General features: G+C 37.0%; 1 protein-coding gene across 1 annotated transcript; it reads right to left on the reverse strand.

Annotated features, from left to right (window-relative positions):
- Positions 1-1,614: 1,614 nt before the first annotated feature.
- On the reverse strand, positions 1,615-24,159 carry LOC135441134 (uncharacterized). Its single transcript, XM_064700615.1, has 4 exons — positions 23,725-24,159; positions 3,002-4,448; positions 2,740-2,931; positions 1,615-2,669 (listed from the first exon to the last, which is right to left on the reverse strand). Exons 1-4 carry the CDS (start codon positions 23,803-23,805, stop codon positions 2,437-2,439), a joined length of 1,953 nt encoding a protein of 650 aa, XP_064556685.1. The 5' UTR covers positions 23,806-24,159; the 3' UTR covers positions 1,615-2,436.
- Positions 24,160-25,049: the final 890 nt, after the last annotated feature.

Below are 25,049 nucleotides of genomic sequence, written 5' to 3' on the forward strand. Positions count from 1 at the left end.
ACATACATACATACATACATAAGTACATACGTACATACATACGCACATACATGCATACATACCTACATACATACATACATTCGAACATACATACACTCGTACATACATATCAATGTACATATATACACACAAAAATACAAGAACAAAAAACAACAAAAAAACACTACACTTCTAGCTAAGCATAAAAACTGCAGAGCCTACTTGAATTCTTGAGAATCGAGGAGAAGAGCACTTGATAGAAATTCGTTTTATTTAAATTTGCAGCAAAGCGACAAATAAGCTTGGTCTGCGTTTGGTATTAGAAAACATATATTCATAAATGCATACATGCATGCATACACTAACACACACACGCCCACACATCCATACACACACATTATTTTTGGTTAAAATTCAAGTAAATATGGTACGCTCAAATATCCTATAGAGACATAGAGACATAACTTGGTCAAATCACATCCGATTATCACGAGGTTTGGCCTCTTTGTTCATGGTTTGGCCTCTAAAGCTGGCAACATTATTCTTGTATATTTATATATGAATATACATGTACATCTGTGTTCCTTATCATGAGAAAACAATAATAACAACCCCAAGGGTAGGGTATTATGAATCAACTCTAGCTTCCATATAACTGGGCTTAAAGCTAACACATTTTGCAACGGTCAAAATATATAATTTGCCGGCAATACATATACTTTTTTATATCACTTTATTTCAAATTAATAATATATCATATATATGTATAAGGCTACAATATCGTCAATGCATATCCAAAAGATAACATTGTTTGCGTCTAAATATAATTATATAACTACACATTAGTATATAGTAGTATGTATATATATCATATATCATATATCATATATCTTATATATATATATATATATATATATATATTAAAAAAAACACTCAGGTTTTATATTTTCCTCTTGCACAGTTAAGTACATACTGTATGCGTATTTCTTAAAGATTTTGTCATCGAAGTCTTACGACTAATTCTGTCTGTGTGGGTGTCCGTGTGTGTGTGTGTGTGGTAGTGTGTGTGGGAGTGTGTTGCATGCAATACAGTAGCCATTCTTTCAGCCCCACTCTTAACAGTATGCTACAAGATTTTGCTTTTTGGTCCTGGCATCTATGTGAATACCCAGCAAATGTTATTGCTTTTCGCTTTTGTCAATTTTTGCATTTACATATCTTACAATAAGGCATTTATTTTCCCCCCGAATCCAGAAAAGCTCTCGCAAATATTAAAAAAAAAAACGTGCTCAAATCTAACGAGCTGCTTATAGGCATATAGTTGTATACATATATATATGTATATGTATATATTTATATATATATATAGTTAAATTTGTTTGTAAGTAATCTGGCATTTTATTGGCTCTCTATTGAATGCATATCTCTGGGGTTGATATTTTGTTGCTCGCTTCTGGTGGGTTGATTTTGTTCATTCTCTATATATATATCGCCATCTCTGTCTCTATCGCGCGCTCTCTCCGTCCCTCTCTTGCCATCGTTTTGTCTCTGTTTCTTGGCTTTTACAAATATAAGTTATATATTTATAGGCTTTTGAGCTGTGCCTTATTTGCGACAAATCTGTCTATATATATATATATGTAATACCTTTTTGAACATAACTTTATTTAAGTTAACTAAGTTCACTTAACTTGGCTTCAGCTATATATATATATATTTTTATGGTCATATAATAGGCATATAAACTTGTTAAACTGATAAATCAATTCCACTTTAGTTACATATATAGTTAGTTGGTGTTGGGTTCTTGTTTTATGCTCGTTGCTTAACTTCGCTTTAAAGTAACATATATCAATTTTAAAGCCATTTTTGTTATTTGTTGCTTTTATGCCTTTTTGTTCATTATAAGTTTACATATTAACTTTTGTAAATTTTCTTGTTAAGAACTAACTTATAGACTATCTTTGAACTATCACATACAAGTTCATACAATAATACAAAAAAAAAAAATGATGAAAACAAAAGGAAAATAATATTAAGCATAAATCATATGAAACGTTACGTTAATAGATCTTAGCTAGAGCATACTACATACATATATATTGGACTGGCAAATGAGAGTTAAATACAATTAGAGGAGAAGGTTACACTACGCAACGGCTTTATATTATATAATTTTGTGGGCTATTCACGAATGAAAGTTATGGAGAATATGCTTCCTTTTCAAAACTGAAACTATTTGCTGGGCAGATCTTAACTCGTGCCGCAAATAACCCACATACGTATATATATATTATATATATATATATAAATATATAAATATATATATATGTGTGTGTGTGTGTATATATCTATTCATATAACTAATTAAGTATTAAGTAGTATGCATTTAGTTTCAGTGTATGAGTTTAAATTAATGCATCTCTATTAATTCTCTCTTGATCTTTGGCCTTCATATTACAGCTTGACATCCTGAGCGGCTGGCGCTGTTGTTGTTGTGGCTTCTGTTGCGGCTGCGGCTCCTGTTGCGCCCTCCTGTGTGGGCAGCTGTGCCGCATCGGCGGTTCGACGACGCGATTGAATAAACTCGACCAGATACTCAATGCCCCAGGCCAGGGCGCATATCAGGATGCAAACGCTCTGCGTGTGTATGCAAATGGGATAGCTGTCGGTCAAATCGCGAATAAGACCTAGAAAAAGCAAATTGGCGAATTAGAGAGAGAGAGCGAGTTCGAAATCTAACCAAATCTTAGCACTTACCAATCAAGGGTCCAAAGCTGATGACGAACAGCGCCTTGCCCACCAGATGCCAGCCAAAGGCCGAGGGCAGCTTCTCCAGCGAACAGTACTCGGAGACGGTCAGCGTAAAGTTGCTCAAAGCTGAGCCGCGGAAGAAGCCGCATATGGATAGCCACACCATCAGCTGAGTCCATTCCGTCTGCTCGGCCATGACTGCAAAGATCATTGACATACATTTAGATATATAGAGAGAGAGAGAGAGAGAGATGAATCCACGACTTACTGGAACGCGTGAGTGCCACAAAGATGATGGAGACCAGGAATATGGTGCGCTTCTTGATCGTCGTCCTGTCAAAGAGCGGAGGCAGCACAATGCGCGCCGCAATATCCGTAATCGCTGTTATCGATAGACAATAGGCGACGTCCGCCTTGGAGTAGCCCAGGTTGGCAAAGAAGAAGGGCGTCACCATCTTGAAGTTCATCTCGGCCACGTAGAAAATGGACAGACCGAACAGGAGATTGAGAAACATTTTGTCCTTGAGCATGGCAATGTCGAGCAGATCGGCAAATCGACGCCAGAAGCCGGGCTTCTTTACATTCTTCTTGGCCTCCTCATCCAGCTCCGTTTGTTGTTTCTCCAGCTCGGTGGGCTTCATTTTGATGAAGCTATCCCGATGGCCGCCCAAAATGCTGCCCGTGGCGGTGCCCACGCGTCGCAGCTCACGATCGTTTTGCTCGAACTCATCGTCGCCGGTGTTCAGATGGACTTGGAGTATGGAGCCGGTGAAATCCATGTAGGACAGATTCGAGGTGACCGACGCCTTGCGGCAGCGCAACTGCGTTGTATTCACCTCGGCCTGTGAGGGATAACCACCGCTGCCGCTGCCCACATCCGCGGACTGGACACCCGCCAGGGACATGATGCGCGGAAACGTTGGCCGCTTGGTCAGACCCAGCCTGGAGCCGTTCATAGTGTTCATTGCCATTTCGGAGTAGTTTTTGCGTATGGACGGATGATTGTGCTGGTGGTGATGCTTGTTGAACAGAAGCGTATTCAGCTCCGGCAGCGCATCCTCCTCATTGCCATCCTCTTTGATCACGTTGAACGTGGGCGCCGGATTCGCTGCTGCGCCAGTGCCGCCTGCCGTCAGCTGCGGCTGCGGCGTTGGCAGCGCCGATATACACATAAGTTCCTCGTCATCGAACTCCTCCTTCATGTGCCATTTGATCGGCTGCAACAGCACCGAGCCGACGGTCGCATTCAGCGCAACGCCGGACAGCAACAGGACAGCGCCCCGAAAGCCATAACCCTCCAGCAGGATGCGCACCAGCTGCGGCATTATCAGCATGCCCATCGCTGTGCCCGCCATGGACAGGCCCACCGCCTGGCCGCGCTTGTGCTTGAAATAATGATTCAGGGCCACAAACGCCGCCGACGTCGACAGCCCGACGCCAATGCCATTGATCACACTGTACGTGCTGAGTATGTGCGCCATGGTGGTGGCCGGCGAGGTTAGCGCCAGGCCCAGTCCACAGAGCAGCGAGCCGGCAATGGCCACCTTGCGGTAGGAGAACTCCTTCAGCAGCGGACCCACAAACAAGCCCGAGAAGTTCATGCACACGTCCATCGTGCTGATGATAATCGCCGCCCCGGTGGTGCCCACATCCAGATCCCGCAACGTGTCCCCGAACAGCAGCCCAAACGATGGCTCAATCGAGCGGGTGGCCAGCTGCAAATGGCAATAACAAGGTAAGCATCACATTAAATTTCGATAAAATTATCTATACAATTAGCTAATTGGGAGATTACACGGCTTTACAGCTAAGTAGCGCTATGTAAAACCTTTCAACTGATTCTAATGCATTAGGCTCTTATATAATAATAATAATAATAACGATAATAACAATAATAATAATAACGGAAGGCAGCACTTGATTCTCAAATGCGAAAATTCTTATCTACACAGTTTGTCGATGGATCCCGACTTTGATTAATTATTGAACAATAAAATCTGACTGACTGACTAACTGACTGATTGACTGACTGACTGATTGATTGAATGACCGATTGATGATCTACGCACAACCCAAACCGTAAAAGCTAGACAAGATTAACTGTAGTACCTTATGTGATGGAAGTTGCGCTAAAACGGGGTCTTTAGGAATTTCACCCGGATATGTGGAAAAAACGCGAGATTATGTCGTTTCAAGGCGACATTCTATATTTGAGGTAATTCAAAACATTTTCAAATATCTATGTAGAATAGATCTTTAGGCATGGAGGTTAGTATAGATTTAAATATTCCACGGGTTGATGCCTTTTCGAAAATTCCATCCGTAAGTGTGAGCAGTTTTGTGAAACTTCTTTGTTAACCTTTCAATAAGCCTTAAGCGCATTTCGAAAGTTTTTTGTGACTTTCATTTCAGACGGATGGAAAATGGTTGGAAAAGTAATCGGAGCCTGGCAAAGCCGGGCAATACACACTATATATACATATATATTCGAGCACTTTGTTATCCCATGAGGCTAAAATCACACTTAACCTGAGGTAAATATAATCTCTAATCTATAATTGTCTGTCATTCTAACTTCTAATAATTGTCTCTTGTATTTCAGAATTCGGGAACGCAAGCTCAACTGTTTGTAGGACAATAATAATGTTGTTTATCGCAAAAACAACAAAAAAAAAAATGTATATATATATATATATATGAAATCGTTATCTGTGTGTTACAGTGCGCTAATAACTAACTTACTTTATGGAGGTGGACTGGAACAGGAAGCTATACCCGCTCGACGCGATCCTATAATTTATGACCTTAGCCCGGTTTTTATATTGACCAATTTGTTGAAGCTAATCGGATGTTCGACGGCCGCGTGATTTATCGGCCAAACAGCAAAACAACAAAACAACAAGCCAAACAAATCATAATCAGCAAAAAAAAAAACACCACAAAAATGGGCGGGCAACGTCATCATATTCCAACTTATTATCGTCAGCAGAGGCGATAAAGCCGGGTAAGTAGACAGCCCCTACTTATGTACATATATATATATATATATCTGTAATATAGATATGTATATATATTGGTAGTCTAGTATGAATGCACTTGAAGTTGTGACAGTTCGTCAATCCCTCAATTCGTTGGCCTTCATTATATCATGCAACAGGCTGCTGATTTGCCTGTCCCCAAATAAAAGTGTGGGCTCGAGGGCAACGTTGTCTCTGCGAGACCGAGACCTTCTTGCCCCGCGCAGCTAATTCATTTGTATTCCGAGCTTTATAAAGTTAACATTGAAGCTCTCAACTATTTTGAATAGTTAAATACAATTTGTGAAAATAAATAAATGCATATAAATAAGTAGTTAGGTAGATATTGCATATAGATGTAGATATATAAATAAATAGAATAGGATTGGACTATCTAACAATATTTAACTGTTCCCTACTTTAACTTAGATCAAGTATAAATATAGTATTAATCTTTTAACTAACAGCTTTTGGCACTTGCCCTCGTTCTTAGCTATGTAGAATTGTCATAAACAGCACACATTAAATCAATTTCCACTCTTATTTCACTTGCGCTTTCACCTTTCTATGCGATCTAATGCATTTTCTATGTGAACTAAGCTCCCGATCGTTTTCTGTACTCTGCCCGTTGTGTTGCCCTGTAAACTGATTAATTTAATGGTTCTTCGTGTTTCTCCCATTCTGATTGTCGTTTTTAACCTTAAACAGGTACTCGAATGGTTAGGTTTTTTTTTCGTGTTTATTGATGATGATTCGTGAAGTGCTTTATTTGTGCCTTTGCAACGATTATTATTGATTGTGCTGTTATTGATTTTCGTGTACGCGTGTGTATCGCTTTTCATTTCACTCAAGCAAGAACCTACCTTCCCCCCTCCGCCCCGCAACCCAACGTCTTGCCAGGAAAGAGTTGGTGCTAGATGGTTTATGGGCGTTTCATTCAAAACGTTAATTGCTTGATAATTGAATTATCACCAATCATAATTGAAACTAGCAAAGCAACACGCGCTCAGCTAATGCCACAAAAACAGAACACGCTCCTTAAATGGCGCTCGACGGAACTCTAGACTAGTTTTTTGTTGCCTAGGCATCGATCGTAAGTTTTTTAGGGCTGGTGTTGCTATAATTATAATTGGGCGCACTTTGATTTTGTCAACTCGCATGTGATCGAGACATGGCACCAGCTTATTCGCACGCACTGTTGCTTATCTCGGCGCACATACTAGATACATAATGTGTACATATAGAGGACATGCAACATTTGTGATGTAACAATTTGTTTGTGCAAATGTATGTAATAGGCAGAAGGAAGCATCACCGATCCCATATAGTATATATATTCTTGATCAGCATCAACAGCCGAGTCGATTTAGCCATGTCCGTCTGTCTGTTCGTCCGTCCGTATGAACGCAAGGATCTCAGAACCTATTAGAGCTAGAGAATTGCAATTTTAGCTGTCGGTCCTCCTAGTCCATGCGCAGACCGAGTTTGTTTCCGATATTCGATAACTTGCCCCGTTTCCAAGTAATCGATAAAAATCGATATCGAAAACCTGTTTTTTGAGCAATTTTGGTAAATAATAAGAGCTAGAGTCACCAAACTTGACATGTAGCTTCTAGAATAGTAAATATATATGTATCTGTCGGAAGAAGAGAGTTCAGGGTATCCCCTAGTCGGGAGCTCCCGTTTAGAACCTCTTACTTGCTAGTTAATATCTTATTTATTCTGCCACACATCTTTTACATAATTGTTGCATTATCCTAATCAGCTGATTTATTTGTATAGATTTACGTTCCATTCGTGTTGCCGATCGTTTTTCCATTCTATTTGCACATTGTAATTTTCCAGCCCGCCTCCTCCTTCCTCCTCCCGGCCCGCCCCATTGTAATGTGCAAATCTAAATTTTGGTTAGGCGAAATTTGGTTTTATTTGCTTTTAGCATTTGCCAATGCGGATTTTTAGCGCAAAACAGCAAAAGTCAAACAAAAACATGAGAAACCAACTCGTCGTTAATCGGTGTGTTTGACAGTGAATGCGACCGAGTTATTGGCGCCCCCCCCCCTCCCCCCTCCCCCCTACCACCAACCACCAACCACCTGCCCCTTTGCAGCCGTAAACGTATCGAGAAATCGTGAGCCGCAAATGCTTTAAATCAGCTTTTGATTTATATTTATTGGCCCCTGTTTGCGCTGCTTATTTGCCCAACACACGGGCCAAAGCTAGGTGTCGAAAGGGTTGCCACTCTGTGTGTGTGTGTGTGTGTGTGTGTGTGTGTGTGTGTGTGTGTGTGTGTGTGTGTATCTGTGTGTGTGTGCGAGTTTTGCACTAGACATTTTATTATTTGTAAACATTTGTGCAATATTTTCCAATCTAATTAACAAGTAGTCGCTGTGACGACCACTTGCGTGAAATTAACGTGATGTTCGGATGTTCGCAAACGTTAGTTCAAATCGAGAACCTATATACATATATATATAGCCATTACCTATATACTATATATATATATATATATATATATATACACATATGTATATAATTGCATGGGGGCAATATAAGTTGACGTTTGATGTGGGTGAATTGATGTTGGCCCCATTTCAACTTAATTATAGTATATAAACAAGGAAACACGCCGAATATTAAATGCTCTTGCACAAAAGCAAATGCTATAGGGGACCATATAGAAGAAGCATGTGATATAGAGTAGAAGCTTCCATATTTGCGACGCGGTTGTCCGCTTATCGGAATGCATTTTGCATGCAATAAAAACTTATGAAAAGCTTACGAAATTTGTAGGCAGCCCCTTATGGGAGATTACACTGTATTTACACGAATTGCCCGGTTTGTTAAATATCTTGAAATACATTTTTCTATCACATTATATATTACTCCCGATATTGATAAGATTTATAAAGATGACATTTGTATCTAGAATAAAGTTCTACGAACATTTGGTATGAATATTTGTATAGGGTAACTGCTAGTCAATCATATTCTTGCTTGTATTTCGTTTAGTATTAGCCAAACTACACCTTTTGTTGGCTAATCGACTTTCGGGTGATTCCGTTAAAATATTCCCTGAAATTGCTTAGTTTTTTTTTGCAATAATATATAATATAATATTATTACTGTGTTTTTTTTTTTAGCGCTCATCGCAGCAGCTGTAATTGAAATAGTCTACAGCTAAACATGTGTCTTCATTGCGAGTATTTGGCAAATTGGCAATTAATTAGGGGCCATTAATTAGACTAGTCAGCGAAGAGAGCTGGCGAATACATTGATCTTAAGTGGAAATCGCTCTCGATCGATAACAAATCAGCTGTTCCCAACAGCAGCTGGTCTCACTGGTCAAAGCAAAGAAAGCAAACCTTCAAAAAAATAGAACAGCTGCTAGGCTGCATTCTTAAGGAACAGTTACAGTAATAGTTACAGCTAAGATTTTTTTCTGATAGCCCTAAAAGTATTTCGTAGAATTCCTAGATGTTATGCATATTGAAGCTGAATTAGCTGAATTTGGCTTGAAATAAGATGCACTTGTTAACTTGGAAAGGTTTTCCTTTTTATACCTTTTTGTCACGAGACGTGTAACGCACTGAAGGAGTCATCTCCTATACCATAAAGTGTACATATATATTCTAGATCAGCATCCGAGTTGATATGTCCGTCTTTCTCTTTCTATGGGAACTAGTCGCTCAGGTTTTAAGCTATTAGGTTCTGGTATCTTACTCCAACGCGGCATTAAAAGGTCTCACTGTGCTCCCCACATATGTATATGCAAAATCTTATCAACATCGGACCACTATATCATATAGTTGCCATAGGAAAGATCGATCGAAAAGAAGCTTCTTGGCTGGCATTAATGAGCTCTTTCATTCTTATATATGTACATATGTATGTATTATGTATGCGAGGGCATTTCTTTCTCATTTTTATCAATGTTTTTCAATTAAATTTCATTTGTCTTGTCATTTTTTGCAGTTTTGCCACCTTGCGTTAATTTAGCCTCCGTTCCATCCAGAGATACGAAAAACACAAGCAATCTCTATTAAAGACATGTCTGCCCTGCCTCTTCTGATTGTGATAGAGCCATTTGATGTGTCCGGCAGGGTCAGTTTGCCCGGAGTTCGGCTAGAGCACACGGGTACGCAACGTGCTCGTCGGGAATTTTGATATTTTTTCTAATTAGTGGGTCGCCTCTACGGCTGTGTCTATACGTACATACGTACGGTATATCTGCTCAAGATATGGGCATTAAGTCTGTACTTGGCAGACACTTTGATAATTGCGTGACAATGGTCGTTATCAAATATTATGTTTTTGTTTTGGCTTGATGACGTCGTCAGTCACTCGAGTCGCGGCCCCGTCGATGACGTCGCGTACGGCCCCATAGGGCCCTGCGGCTTTTTGGGTGCCGCTTGGCGAGGTGTCATCGTTTTGTGTTGACCGTAAATCAAGCTCCAGTGAACAAAACTTATTCCCGCTCGTGTCCTCGACGTTTTGTTGGCGTCATTATTTTGTTCTATTGATTTCCCATTAACTTTTGCGTGGCATTTATTTTTTTTTATATGCTTTTTAACTTGTGTTGTTTTGCGTTTTTATATATGTATGTATTCTTTTCAATGGGCTTGGGCCCGCAGAGTTAAGCCCGGGCTAGCCTCTTTGTCCTTCGAAATGTGGAATTTAATTTTCTGTCGCATCATCGCTCAAAACTGTGGCACAGACAGCGCGATAAAAAAGGGGGCAGAGTGGGCGTGGGCGTTGTTTAACTTAGTTAAGATGGTTAAGATGGCACGTCCATTTCGTGCTAGTCGAGGGTCGATACTTATACGAGTATCGATACTTTCCGACGACCCAATGAGCTAAATTACATATTGCCTTTGAGTTATTTATCAAATAGAAGAGCTAAATCAATTACACAATTTGTTTATGTTGAAGAATTGAAAAGTTTATGAATATGTTGTGCGTTGATTTCCTATTTCACGAATTGTATGACTATGATAATTTCGTGTTTTTTTAATTTGCATTTGTTGCACACATATGTACATATACACATATACATGATTGTTCTATGCCATCTATAATATATACATATATAGTATAGTATTCTTATCAGAATTGATGACTTAATATTCAGTTCGTTTGGATTCTTCTTTGTTTTCTTCGAGTTAATTCCGATTGCAATATTTTTGATTTATATATATGGCATTATTGTTTCACTTACATCCAATTACATAATCATAGACAGAGGCTATTAACCTTTGGTGAAACAGGTGCTATTGGGGGTATTCCCTCGTCCAGACGTACATATCTCTATCTAATTACAAATGTGTATTTCCTTAGCACTTTGAGCAGCTGAGCAGCGCGTACAACGTTCGGTTCAATGGCTTTTTTGTTGTTGCGGTTCAATATTTGATGTTTCGGCGACTTGTTCATAATTAAAAGCAAATTTACACATTGTGTACTTTTACGAGTCTGTTAATAATACGCTTTAAATATAATGTATATTATTTTCTGTTGTTTTTTTTCTTTCTTTCTTTTTGTATTCATTTGCGTTAATTGAAAAATGCGTTTTGCTTAATGGGCAATGGGTTAACAGCTGGAAAGCCTATGGGCCGGGGCGGGCAGAGCGGGCCGGCTGTCTCAAAGATCGATGTTAAATAAATTTGAATTGAATTTGTTGTGTGTGTGTGTGTATGTGTGTGTGTGTTTGCTGGCAATTGAAGCAATTAACTGTAAAGTACATTTCACTATGTGGCTCCAATGACTGTGAATGCGACTTGTGACTGGGTCTGCGGCTTGTTGCGGCGGCTGCTGTCAAACATTTCAATTAAAATGTCGACCATAAAAAAACGAGAGACATACACAAAACCGAACTGAACTCTCTCGAGCTAAATTGAACGCTCGAGCGGAGGGGGAGCGGGAGGGGGGGGGAGGAGCGGTACGAGGCGGCTGCGGCTCACTCGCGCTCCGCATGATCGCAATCATGTGATTTATCCATATACAAATATATGTAGATATGTATACAACTTGGTTGGGTATAATTGTAAGTGATCGTCGGTCGTTTAGCTTTGGACTGCAAACGAGTTTTGGAGCAGCAGCAGGAAACGCAGTGTAAACAAAACAAACAAAAAAAAGAAAAAAGAATGTTGCAATCGGGTGCAACCAACTGCTTAATAACGCCTTTGCTTGGGTCGTTCTTACCGAGAAGGTCATCAGATGACCTAGCTACAGAATTTTGTTGACTTTAAAAGTGGGCCTAAAAATACCTATGGATATTAATGTTGCTTACTTTTATTTATAACTAATAAATAATAAATGAATAAACCAAATCAAATGAGCAACTTTCATGTTCCATCATCATCAGACTTTACAATCGAGTTTAGCATTGGCATCTTGACAGCTTGAACTTGTTGAGAATTTTAAGCGTCAAGCAGCGAATAAGCAGCAAAGCAAGACACGAACCACCTGCCCGTCCGTTCCATCATCAACTGACATTTCAATCGACTTTATGATCGGCAAGCACCTTATGCACCTTGTGCAGCTTGAACTTATTGAGGATTGCAAGCGTCAAAGAATGACAAAAACAGCAAAGTTCGCCCGTTCCAGCACCAGCAGGCTTTTCATTCGACTCTAGGATTGTCCAAAGCCTTCTTAATTTAATTCAAGGCCTTAACTTGTTGTGAATTGTAAACGTCCAGTGGGGAATTAACGGCAAAGTGAGAACTAGAACCTGCCCGTCCGTTCCACTATAAGCATACTTTACATTTGACTCTGGGATTGGTAAAAAACATTCTGCTCAATTCAAGGCCTTAACTAGTTGGGAATTGTAAGCGTCAACAAAGCAAATCCCAACAGCTTTGACACAAAGCCAATATACTCTCTTTTGACATGCTGAGCAGAGCATCAAAACACACAAGTTGCAACAAAGTCACGTGATCAAACGGCATCAGCTGCTGCCCGATATTGTTAAAGCACGTTTGTTGTTGCCAGTTGCCAGTTGCCAGTTGTTGTTGTTGTTGTTGTTGTGGCTATGACTAAAAAATAAAACCAGATTGGCAACAGTCTCCACGGCCAGCAAGCGCTGTTGTCGCTGTCGTCGTCGTCGTCGTCGTCACTTGTGTGTGCATTGACTATTGACATTGATTCAAACTCATTGCAGTTGGCAACAGCTTGTCTGAGCATTACGCGTGGCGGCAGAGAGAGAGAGATAGAGAGGGGGGGGGAAAGACATAGTGTGGCTGGTTTCATGTACAAACAATTTCCTATGCACGTGCTGCCCCCCAGATTCGAGAGCAATTGGCCAGAGCTGAGCAGCTGCTGGCAACTGTCGAGCAAGACACTGACCCGCTCGCTGCTGGCCAAATGGCTGTGGCCATATAAATAGATGTCTGGCTCGTGAGTTTGGCATTAGAATCAATTTCGCATCAATTTCCTATCAAATGGCCAAAACAAATTGTTTTCAGTTGTTTATCCTTTTTAGCGGCTCTGGCATTTCCATAGATTGGCAATTAACAACATTTTGTTAGGCCCACAGAGCCAGAGCCAGAGCCAGGCTACATCAGCTTCGACTCTGACACGCATTCGGCTCTTCAATTAATTTTCACATTTACCTGCGAATGCCTGTTGCCCGCTTTATTTGTTTAACAACATTTTAAGCAATTTTTGCTCGTTTCACTGACTTATTTTGGCCAACTACTCATAAGCTGGTCCATAAAATACAGAGCATAATGAAGTTATTCTAAAATTATTTAACAAACACTTCGGATATCTCTGCATTTATCTTCAATATACAAGTATATTCTTATATAAACAATTTTTCAAGATTTCCAGTCCTTACTATAAACTCAATTTGCTAATATTTTCAAGACAATAAATTAACTACAGGGTATCATCTAGCTGGCCACCTAATTTCTCTTGCTTCGCTCATTTTTTATATTTATGCCAAAAGTTTATGGCGCCCGGCAAAAATTATCATATCAATTAACTGTTCGATATATGTAATATATTTAGAATTCTATGGAATTCTAGTATTTATTGAAACTTTGTTTGTTTCCAGCTTGATTAGAGAAAATTTCCAAAAAAAAAAACCAAGTCGAGCATCCAAAGGTCGCAACTAATTTGGCTTGCCCATAATTTATAGGGTTTAGCAATTGGATAGTTTTTACAATTACATTTCGACTCATTTACAGAAACTAATTGCTGCACAATCTTTGGCCCAGATGTAAAGACTTGAATTCTTGAATGTAATTATGGCTGCGAAATAGTTTAATTGCGGAAGTCAACTGATTGCTGAAGGTGTATTTGTTGCAAAGTATGCGCATACTTAAATACCCTTTCTTGTTGTGCTTGTCACGTGGCAATTTCTGGCATGCCAGTCCAATCAATGAACCGCAAGCGTTGCCAGATTATTTTCGATTTAGATATACTCGATTGTCGCATAAAGTTTTAATATTGTGAAATTTCGTGCTTTGCCAGTGCTGCTAAGGGTTTTCGGACGACGCCAGTGTTGCAAAGTTTTGTTTTCTATGATGTCAGCTAAGCTACAAGCGTTGCCAGACCATCTAATATTGGGCCTTATTCCTAATCTTATTTCTATTCTTTCTAAAGCTCCAGTGTTGGCAAATTTAACTTAAAGAACTCTTGTTCAACATATGTAATCAATTTTTCTAACGAAAATCCTTAAGCAATTAATGTGGAGGATTAATAAATGTATATTATTTGCCTCGCTTGGCTCCGTATAATAATTTCGCCTTTTTATGGATACTCAAGAATTATTATCTTGAGCAAATTCTGAAAACGACAAAGTTCTAAGAAAAACCGTTTTTGCTTTCTTCGTTTTTTCTTTTTTCTTTTTTCGTCTGACTTCATCGAGAGGTGGGAACCTGCTTGGGCAAAAGGCTATAAATAAAGTATTGGTATCTATTCCAAACGCCAAGATGCGCCAATATTGATTTAATTGGCGTTCGTTTCAATATTTTTGTTTGCCCCTCCCCAAATTTGGGTCTTGGATATTCCCAGTGGACTTCTGAGAGCTTTGCGACAACGTGCCGAGGTGTTAATCGCCCCACTGCTGATAAGAAAAAGAAAAGCAAAAAAAAATAATAAGAACTGAAAGCAAAAGCAAATCAATGACGATATTTGTTATTTTGCTTGGATTTCGCGCAAATTGGCGCAACGACATAAAACCGGGCACGGGCACGGGCACGGGTCGTCGTGGAGAACGGAGCGGAAGAATCGAGAACGGAATTCGTCAAATATTAGAAAACAGACGGCAACAAATTGTCAAAGACAAACGGCTGAGAACTTGAGTATTTTCAGTATTGACACTGAATCTACACATCGGGCGAAATATAATAAAAATGGACAGCCAAACAATCACAATCACAGAGATATAGTATATGGGTAAACATAGGGGGTGGGTCGAGAGGGGGCGGCGGCGGGGGGAGGAGGTGTAGGTGCAAAAACGGCCGACAGCAAAAGTCTGTACAAAGTCCGATCTGTGAGTGGCCAGAGAAACTCTTCAATTTAGTTTCGTTATTTTGTTCTTGTTTTGCTTTTCAATTTGTTTTACAAACAATATATTGCCAGCAAGCCCCCCCCACTCCCACTCCCCGCCGCACCCAAAAGCCCCAACCTATATGTGCATACATTCATATATTATTACAACTTCGACGGACAAAATGTTTTGTTCAGCACAAAATATCATGTGTGGGACACGAGAGACTATAGAAAAAAAAGCAGAACATGCCTTTGAATAAATTGAAATATTTGTATAGTACATATGTAAAAGTTAAATATTTGACGTACACGTAAATATTTATGAACTGCTCTTTGGGCTATATATCTTTGACGTAACGAGAAACTAAGCAAGCGATTGGGAAACTTTTTTGAGCTTAAAGCTAATCTATAATGGTCAATATGCCGATAGGGCTGAAAGAAAATCGACGCGACCCGCTTCGGTTCCGGCTGAATGCGGCAATTATACGATGAGCTCACAAAACAATTATACATCGCTTCTCTATATTATAATATGCACAATTAAACTTATATGTATATTTGATGTAGATATACATATACATATATGTATATGCATATATATCATTTAGATCTGGGCAACACTCTCTGTACCGCATGCAAAAATGATGCAATGCGATTTTCAATTTGCCCGCCAGCCAAAACTTAACCAAACTAAACCAAAGCAAACCAATCCAAATCCAACAATTGCGGAACGTGTTTAGAAGTTTATCGGCCTCGCTATCTGCTTCTCAAAAACTCGCATTAGCTGTGTGTTTTCTCTGCCTTTATATCAGGCTATGGCTATTATTTATTGATTAATTAATGCTAAAGACATTCATCGAAACATTTTCGACTCTACAAAGTTGTACATATTATTTTCTTGAATATGAATTCTTATTGGATATCTCTTATCTTATTCTCATTCTTTTTCCATATATCTCTTTCTCCTATAATCGATTTCTTTAACATATTTTAGATCTGGTTGAATCGTATTAATACTATATCATATATGTATCTTATATGAACAAAAGGATTCTTCGACATACTTAAGTACTCATGCATATGTTTAAATCAGATTAATACTACTTATAATATATTATATATATAATTGAAGCTTGTTGTCGGTTTCCCCATCTCGTCTCCTGTTTCTGCTGCATGCTCAGATGTTGTTGAAGATGATCAGCAAGGGTATTCGATATTCGGTAGCTGGCAGTTGGACCGTGCTGGTTTTGTGTAGTCTATGCAAATATTACTTTTTAATATTTAATGACAAAGATATCTTTGGCAAAGCACACGTGATAAAACGGCAGCCTCTCGATAAGATCTTTAAACAAATGGCGCACAAATAAGATTCACATATTTGTGGCAATATCTTATTATATAACATGATTAAGTTTTGTGTTTTTACTAATCTTTGCACAAATATCTTATAAACTTATCAGAAATAAGGCTGCTGGATACCAATAAGTATTTCCTATATCTAGTTTCTTTTTAACGCTTTCCATATGTACTATATATGTATATATATTTCGGCATGTGCTATGGGGCTGGGTGACATTTATTGGGAACATTAGACCTGATTGCTTTGCGCATTGTATAAGATTCAATGGCTAATTTGGCTCGTAAATGATTTAAAGGCGATTAAAAGTGTTTGCTAACGATAACGAAAAGCAATGCGATTAGCGAACACTGGACTTGGTCATATAATCGACTGATTTGCACTATAACAGCGATGATAATGATCACCATGATGGCGATGATGATGATGATGATAATGGTAATGTTTTGGTTTGTTTATTTTCGTTCTTATTATTTATTTTTATTTTATTTTATTTTGTTATATATATTATGCTACGCCCATAAAAATGCACATTGATTGGGAACCCTTCGAAATTGATTGATGGGGTATTATGAGCTTGTGCAAAGGTATGTAACAGGCAGTAGGAGACTTTTCGGAGCCAAGTCGATCTAGCCATGCCGTTCTATCTGTCCCGAGAATTACGAACTTGACAATTTAAACGAACTTGCACGAAAGATTAAGTATATTTAAAATGATCGATAACTCGCCTCGTTGCCAAGAAATCGATAATACCCAAAATCGACGAGCAAATAAGCAAATAAGCGTTTAAGAGCTATAAATGCCAAATTTTGTATGTGGGATATCTTAAGCGTATACATAGATTCAGAAAATGTATCTTTTTAGATATTTCCCTTGTAATCTTGGGTTTTGGCATTGATACACATCTGCGCTGTACACAGTTGGTTGCTAGATTAAAGCTCCGAAAATTTCATTAAGATCGGACTATATAGACCGAAGTATGTATAGAGGATGTATGTTTAGAGGATGTATGTATAGAAGGTGTATGTTTAGAGGATGTGTGTATAGAGGATATATAAATAGATGTATGTATGTATAGATGTATGTATAGGGAATGTATGTATAGATGAAGCTATAATGCTAGCTCCTCGCTGGCTTTAGGGTATCGGCAAGTCGGCACTCTTATTTGTTTAGAAAAAATGTACAAACAGGGGTAGAATTTGACATCAATTAAGTTTTATGAGCGTTTTAAATTTTAATTTGCGCATGAAAATGTCGATGCGCAAAAATGTTCGAGTATGTGCGTGTAATCTCTTTCCAAATGTCGTGCGACCAAGCATTCTGCCATTGTTAGCCTGAACAGATGATTAATCTTATCAAAGTATTTGGTTACCAAGCAATTATAGAAATCGATATCTCATACGCATAGCTGGATGATCCATATAAATAATTGATTTTAGTTGTGTGGAGTCTCGCTGAGCATAATCTACATAGTATAGGTTATAGTAGCTCAATTTTAATTGGGTAAGCCTCACAGGGCTTATGCTATTGTTTCTTTGAAATGAAAAGTTACGAGATCTGATGTGCACAATCTTTTGGGGCTCAGCCCTTGGATATTCTTATATTAGTATACAATATTGTTAATGATCAGCAATTGCTGTACTTATCAGAAATAGTTCTTAAGCTTAAATTGATTTAAGCAAGTTACTTTCTCTTAAGCTTAGTTTAAGTTGATTTAAGCAAGATACTTTCTTAAGCTTAGTTTGAGTTGATTTAAGCAAGTTAATTTCTTAAGCTAAGTTTGAGTTGATTTAAGCAAGTTAATTTCTTAAGCTTAGTTTGAGTTGATTTCAGCAAGTTACTTTCTCTTAAGCTTAGTTTAAGTTGATTTAAGCAAGATACTTTCTTAAGCTAAGTTTGAGTTGATTTAAGCAAGTTAATTTCTTAAGCTTAGTTTGAGTTGATTTAAGCAAGTTACTTTCTCTTAAGCTTGGTTTGAGTTGATTTAACTAAGTTTTTTTTCTCTTAAGCTTAGTTTAAGATGATTTAAACAAGTTACTTTCTTAAACTTAGTTTAAGTTGATTTAAGCAAGTTAGTTTCTTAAGCTTAGTTTGAGTTGATTTAAGCAAGTTAATTTCTCTTAAGCTTAGTTTGAGTTGATTTGAGCAAGTTAGTTTCTCTTAAGCTTAGTTTGAGTTGACTTAAGCAAGTTAGTTTCCTAAGCTTAGTTTAAGTTGATTTAAGCAAGTAACATTCTCTTAAGCTAAGTTTAAGTTGATTTAAGCAAGTTACTTTCTTAACTTTGTTTAAGTTGATTTAAGCAAGTTACTTTCTTGAGTTTAGTTTGAGTTGATTTAACTAAGTTACTTTCTTAAACTTAGTTTAAGTTGATTTAAGCAAGTTAGTTTCTCTTAAGCTTAGTTTGAGTTGATTTAAGCAAGTTAGTTTTAAGCTTCGTTCTAGTTGATTTAACTAAGTTGCTTTCTATCAAGCTTAGTTTAAGTTAATTTAAGCAAGTTCGTTTCTTAAGCTAAGTTTGAGTTGATTTAAGCAAGATACTTTCTTAAGCTTAGTTTGAGTTGATTTAAGCAAGTTAATTTCTTAAGCTTAGTTTGAGTTGATTTAAGCAATTTACTTTCTCTTAAGCTTGGTTTGAGTTGATTTAACTAAGTTTTTTTCTCTTAAGCTTAGTTTTAGTTGATTTGAGTAAGATACTTTCTTAACTTAGTTTGAGTTGATTTAAGCAAGTTACTTTCTTGAGTTTAGTTTGAGTTGATTTAACTAAGTGACTTTCTTAATCTGTGTTTAAGTTGATTTAACTAAGTTACATTCTATTAAGCTTAGTTTGAGTTGATTTAAGCAAGTTAGTTTTTCTTAAGCTTAGTTTGAGTTGACTTAAGCAAGTTAGTTTCCTAAGCTTAGTTTAAGTTGATTTAAGCAAGTTACTTTCTTAACTTTGTTTGAGTTGATTTAAGCAAGTTACTTTCTTGAGTTTAGTTTGAGTTGATTTAACTAAGTTACTTTCTTAAACTTAGTTTAAGTTGATTTAAGCAAGATACTTTCTTAAACTTAGTTTAAGTTGATTTAAGCAAGTTAGTTTCTTAAGCTTAGTTTGAGTTGATTTAAGCAAGATACTTTCTTAAGCTTAGTTTGAGTTGATTTAAGCAAGTTAGTTTTAAGCTTCGTTTGAGTTGATTTAACTAAGTTGCTTTCTATCAAGCTTAGTTCAAGTTAATTTAAGCAAGTTCGTTTCTTAAGCTAAGTTTGAGTTGATTTAAGCAAGATACTTTCTCAAGCTTAGTTTGAGTTGATTTAAGCAAGTTAGTTTCTCTTAAGCTTAGTTTAAGTAGATTTAAGCAAGTTACATTCTCTTAAGATTAGTTTAAGTTGATTTAAGCAAGATACTTTCTTAACTTAGTTTGAGTTGATTTAAGCAAGTTACTTTCTTGAGTTTAGTTTGAGTTGATTTAAGCAAGTTACTTTCTTGAGTTTAGTTTGAGTTGATTTAAGCAAGATACTGTCATAAGCTTAGTTTGAGTTGATTTAAGCAAATTATTTTCTCTAAAGCTTAGTTTAAGTTAATTTAAGCAAGTTATTTTCTCTTAAACTTAGTTTGAGTCATATGGGCTTGGCATCGTGGTCTTTATAATGTGTTTTGTTTTCGAGAATCTTTTAAAGCACCGCGCGCGCACAATTCATGAGACTTAGTCTAAAAACTTGAATAGTTCTCAATATTGACATAAGTCTTTAATTGTAATTTCTTGAGCATGCCCAATTTCTTATTTCTCTGTTAGAATTATTGCTAGTTTTTTAAGTTTTGGTCGAGTCTTATGGGTTTAGGATTGTGGCCTTTCAACGTTTTTGTTTTTTTTCCATTAATAAACATTGTCTGCGCCACAATTCTAACCTCATTGGGCTCCGTTTCAGCGACTGTGTTTAACTCTATATTTAACATCATTTTGTGTCTTTACCAAGTATAATATCATAAAAAGTAATCTGGATTTTTATAGAATTACCAAAACTTGATAATATTTATAGAAATAATAATATCTATATGATGGTGTAGTATTTAAATGTTTTGTTTTCCAGATATGGATGGGAAAATATCTGAGTTCTTAAATGTACTTTGTTAGAAACATTATAATTAAGCTCAGTTTCAGAGTTTGATGGGACTACACTATATTTTGATGCCTATTCCTGACAAAATACTTAAAGATAAGAACTATATCTACGTGAATCGTACAGTTATTCAAATTGAGTTTAGTTTTTACCATGATTTGAGTCATATGAAATTTGCACAGTGGTCTTTTATGACGAGTTTTTGATATTATCGTTAAAAGAGCCGCCGCGCAAATCTCATGTGGCTTCGGCCCAACATTTGTTCGTGTTATAAATAAATATTTATATATAGGCAATATAATGCAACAAGTAGTTTATTTTTTATGTGCATATACATATATGCACAACTATCTGAAGAATAGTTTTTTAGTTCGAGTTTCTACAAGTTGCATTTTTTTCGAGTCATGTGGGCTTTGCACTTCGCTTTTTATACAACGTGTTTTTTTTATCGAATCGTGTATAAAAACGAAGTGTTCAACTCATGGGACTAAGTTACAGCGCTTGGAATTTTCTTTAAGTCTAATACGAGTTTCCAAATCTTACTTCATAGTTTTCTTATGCATAGTTTTAATTAATATTCTGAATAGCTTTATGTCCTACAAATTTAGCATAAAAATACATATAACCCATGGCTAAGAAACTTTATAGAGTTATAGTATTGTATTTCCTTGTAATATCATTTATTTTCTTCGTAAGTGGAGTTTTTAATTAACTCTGGCCAAGTCATTTGAGTTAAGCACAGTAGTTCTCCTAAACCGTTTTTTGTTTTATGCTCGGTTAAGAGATCTACTATGCTAACTCAAGGGACTCAGTTTCAACGTGTGAATTTCCTTTTAATTAAGTTCTTCTTAATACCAGGCTATTTGCCATAGATATATAGATTGGACAAACATTTGCATATTTACTATAAGTTACTATAAATGTATAATATGCGCCCAAATTGTTCTATTCTATTCTATTTCTGCAAATTGCTTGAAATAGACGATTTTAAAAACTGGTCATTGGAACGGTTGGATAAGGGCATAGTTGGACTACGTGGAGTCGATAACGCCTAAGATTAATTTAAGAATCAATACTTCGATAATACTTCAATCCACTTGGTACAAAAAAACAAGAATTGTTTCTGAGCCAAACTCAAGAACAGAATGGACAACATATGTGGACAGGATCTTTTGTCATGTACTGATCGTTAAACTCCTTGAAGCCCATATTGCCCATGCCCATCGTAAAAAGCGAGTTGAATTTAAGTTTTTGATAAAGAATGACAACCAAAATCATTCATTTTGTTGACAAGTTCGAGTGGTAAAAGCGACTTTGGTTCACTTCCATAAGCTCAGCCAGATAGAGTTTTATGGATTTTGCACACCGGGTCTTCGTATACGTGATTTAGCAAACCGTTGGAAGATCCGCTATGTAAAATTTATGGATCTCGCGGAACAACCAGCTTTTTGGGCTTCCTTGGACGCAATGCCGCGTACAAGCTGAGGTGAACACGTAATATATAACTGTTTATGATATGTTAAATATTGCTTGTTTACCCAGGCTGCATGCGGAACAGTTACCGAGATTGACATCAACTGTTGCAAATGCTAAACGAATCTGAACTGGCTGTTAAATGCGCTTGTCAAGTGTCGAAGTGTCAAGGTCAAGAAACGAGTGCATATCGTCGAATTCGTTATACTCTTACGGAGGGTATTATAACAATGTGACTGATTGGCAGAGTTATATAGAGTATATTAACTTGGATGCGAATGCTAGAATGTGCATTGATATATATATATGTATATATATATATGTGTGTGTGTGAGGGTATTCAATCTTCGGCTGCACGAACATAACAATTGCTCTGCTTGTTTTTGTTACATTTCGTTTCGTCGATTTGTTTTTATCTTTTGATATGCACATATACTCTATATATTTATATATATTTTGTTGCTCAGTGTCAAGCGCAATTGCTTGCATCTCGATGCTCTGCTTAAATGTGTCAGGTGCCATCGAGTGGTGCCTAGACAGACGTGAGGAGTGTACCTGAGCTTGTTTGGCCTTCAATTGAGAACTAAGCCCAAAAGGCAGTTAATGGCACAAAATATGCGCCAATTATCATAATGCATTTTGATTTATTGATTCGGAAAAGACTTGACTGATCGCGCCAAATTACTGTGAACAATATTATGTATCGAACTGGCGGATCGAAGTTTATGGCAAGATATTGCATCAGTTAGCAAATGAAGCACTCATTTCGAAAATTTGAGTGTTTCATTTGTTACTTGTTGAATCAATTGCCCCAGCTGCAATAAAAGTGTTACGTGTTTTTTTTTTTTTTTAGGGAGAACTGTTTTCCCAGCAGTTATTCCTTAAATAGAACACACAATTTAAAGGTTAATTAAAAAAGAAAAAAAGAAAAGAAAATGACAATGCTTTTACTTCCTCTTACTGCGAATCACGAATATTAATTGAATATACATATGTATGTAGATTATGGTGTAACGTCTGTGACATGCTTAGTCGACGCAAATATAGTTCTCGATATATCTATATTAAAATTGGCTGAGACAGTTACAGGCATTGCCAAATCAGCTGATCTATGTGATCCGATGCTCCAGTAAGAAAAGAAAAAAAAACAGTATTTAATAGAATATTTCGAGTTGCCATTTTGAACTATTGGATAATGTCTATTGCGCACATGTTCAACAACACGAGGAGTATATGATCTCTGCTGATCAAGTGAGCTATAAACGTTGCCCGATCGTTCGGTTTATATGAATCCGATATTGAGATAACACTAAAAACATAAGCCTCATCATTCTACGAAAACACAAAATCTTATCGTAAACAAGTTCGCGTATAGCGCGAATTTGCGGCCAGAACTAACCTAGCCTAACTTGAAATCAAAATCATGGAAAATAACTACATACATATAACCGAATCGGATAAACGCATTAATTATTTTCTAATGTTATTATTAGCATTAGTTGATTTCGATGGGGTGTGTTGCAAATCAGGGAATGGCAAGAATCAAAACTTACGTTGACCAAACTGACGCCAAAGCAGGCGACCCAACCCCAGCCGCCATCGGGTGCTACTTTTCTTGGTTGTTTCGTTGTCATTGTTGCTGTTGTTGCTGTTCTTGCTGTTCTTGCTGTTGTTGCTGTACTTGGTTTCTTGGCTGATTTCTTGTTTGTTGTTTTTGTTCTTTCGTTCTCTTCTTTTAATTTTTTGTTGTTGCTGCTTTTCCGGGCGCTTCTGCTTGGTGTCAGGTGCGCAGATGTATTGCTGTCGCTCTGTAGTGCATCGACGTATCTAGAATTATGGATATTCAGTGCGCCGCCTTCTCTTTGGTCGCCGTTATTTTTGTGTGTTTGTTTTGATTTATTTTTCTCGTGCGTTGCGTTGTTCGTTTTCTTGTCTTATTCAATCGTTGGGATTTTTTTGGAGCGCGTTGGGTGCTGTTTTTTTTTTTGTTTTTTTTTATTATTTTTATTTTTTTTTTTTTGGGTATGATTTTGTATTTGTCGCACAATCAAAAAAAATAAAAAAATAAAAAATAGAACTTGGAAAAAAAACACAAACTTGCCGCGCTGTGAAAAATGTTTTTTTTGTCAAAGTTCTAAGCAACGTTTCTTTTTTTGTTTCTTCTTACTTTTGTTGTTTTTGTTTCTTTCGGTTTTCTAACTTAGTGCCAAGGTTATTTTGTTGCTTCTCGGCGATGTAGTTGCTAATTTATTTTTATTTACTTGGCTGTTGTATTTGTGTGTTCTGTTATGTTAATGATGTCAAATCTGTAGCATTGTTGTTGCCATTACCTTGTTTTTTTTTAGTTTTCTGTTTTTTGTTCCCTCTTTAGTTGTTCATGTAACTTGTTCGTGTATTGTTTGTGTTTCATTTGTTGTTGTTGTGTTTTTTTTTTATATTTTTATTTTCTTTGTATTTATCAAATTTCTCGCATTTTGCTTGGTTCCGTTCAGTTATTTGTTAACGAATTTCTTATCTTGGCGTCGAGCGATGTTTTTTTTTCCATTCGTTATTTATAATTTCAATAATGTTTTATTTAAACTTAACACTGCGACATTTTACAATATATTAACTTACAAGGCACGTTTTTGCGAAATCAAAATAACGAAAACAAAAAAAAGAGCATTCAGACGAACTCGCGAAAAATTTATAAAAATTGAGTTTTGAACAGAAAAAAAAAAAACGAAAATATTTATTTTCTCTTTTAGGCCTGTCGTTTTCAAGTTTTGCCTTATTTTCCAGCTGTTCTAACTGACTGTTTTTGTTGTTTCTTTTAATTTTATTTTTTTTATTTTTTGTGTTCTATTGCCTCTCTCGCGTTGCTGTTGTGCCGCCTCCG

Source organism: Drosophila montana, unplaced genomic scaffold (genome assembly GCF_035044405.1).
Source record: "Drosophila montana isolate Dmon_TW-CO22-7 unplaced genomic scaffold, ASM3504440v1 contig_1853_1, whole genome shotgun sequence".
Lineage (NCBI taxonomy): Eukaryota > Metazoa > Arthropoda > Insecta > Diptera > Drosophilidae > Drosophila > Drosophila montana.

Coding starts and splice junctions, on each gene's coding strand:
- LOC135441134 (XM_064700615.1), bottom strand. CDS start 23,805: ATGACAACGAAACAACCAAGAAAAGTAGCACCCGATGGCGGCTGGGGT. Junction 2,932..3,001: donor TGTGGCACTCACGCGTTCCA/GTAAGTCGTGGA, acceptor TGATCTTTGCAG/TCATGGCCGAGCAGACGGAA. Junction 2,670..2,739: donor CAGCTTTGGACCCTTGATTG/GTAAGTGCTAAG, acceptor TGCTTTTTCTAG/GTCTTATTCGCGATTTGACC.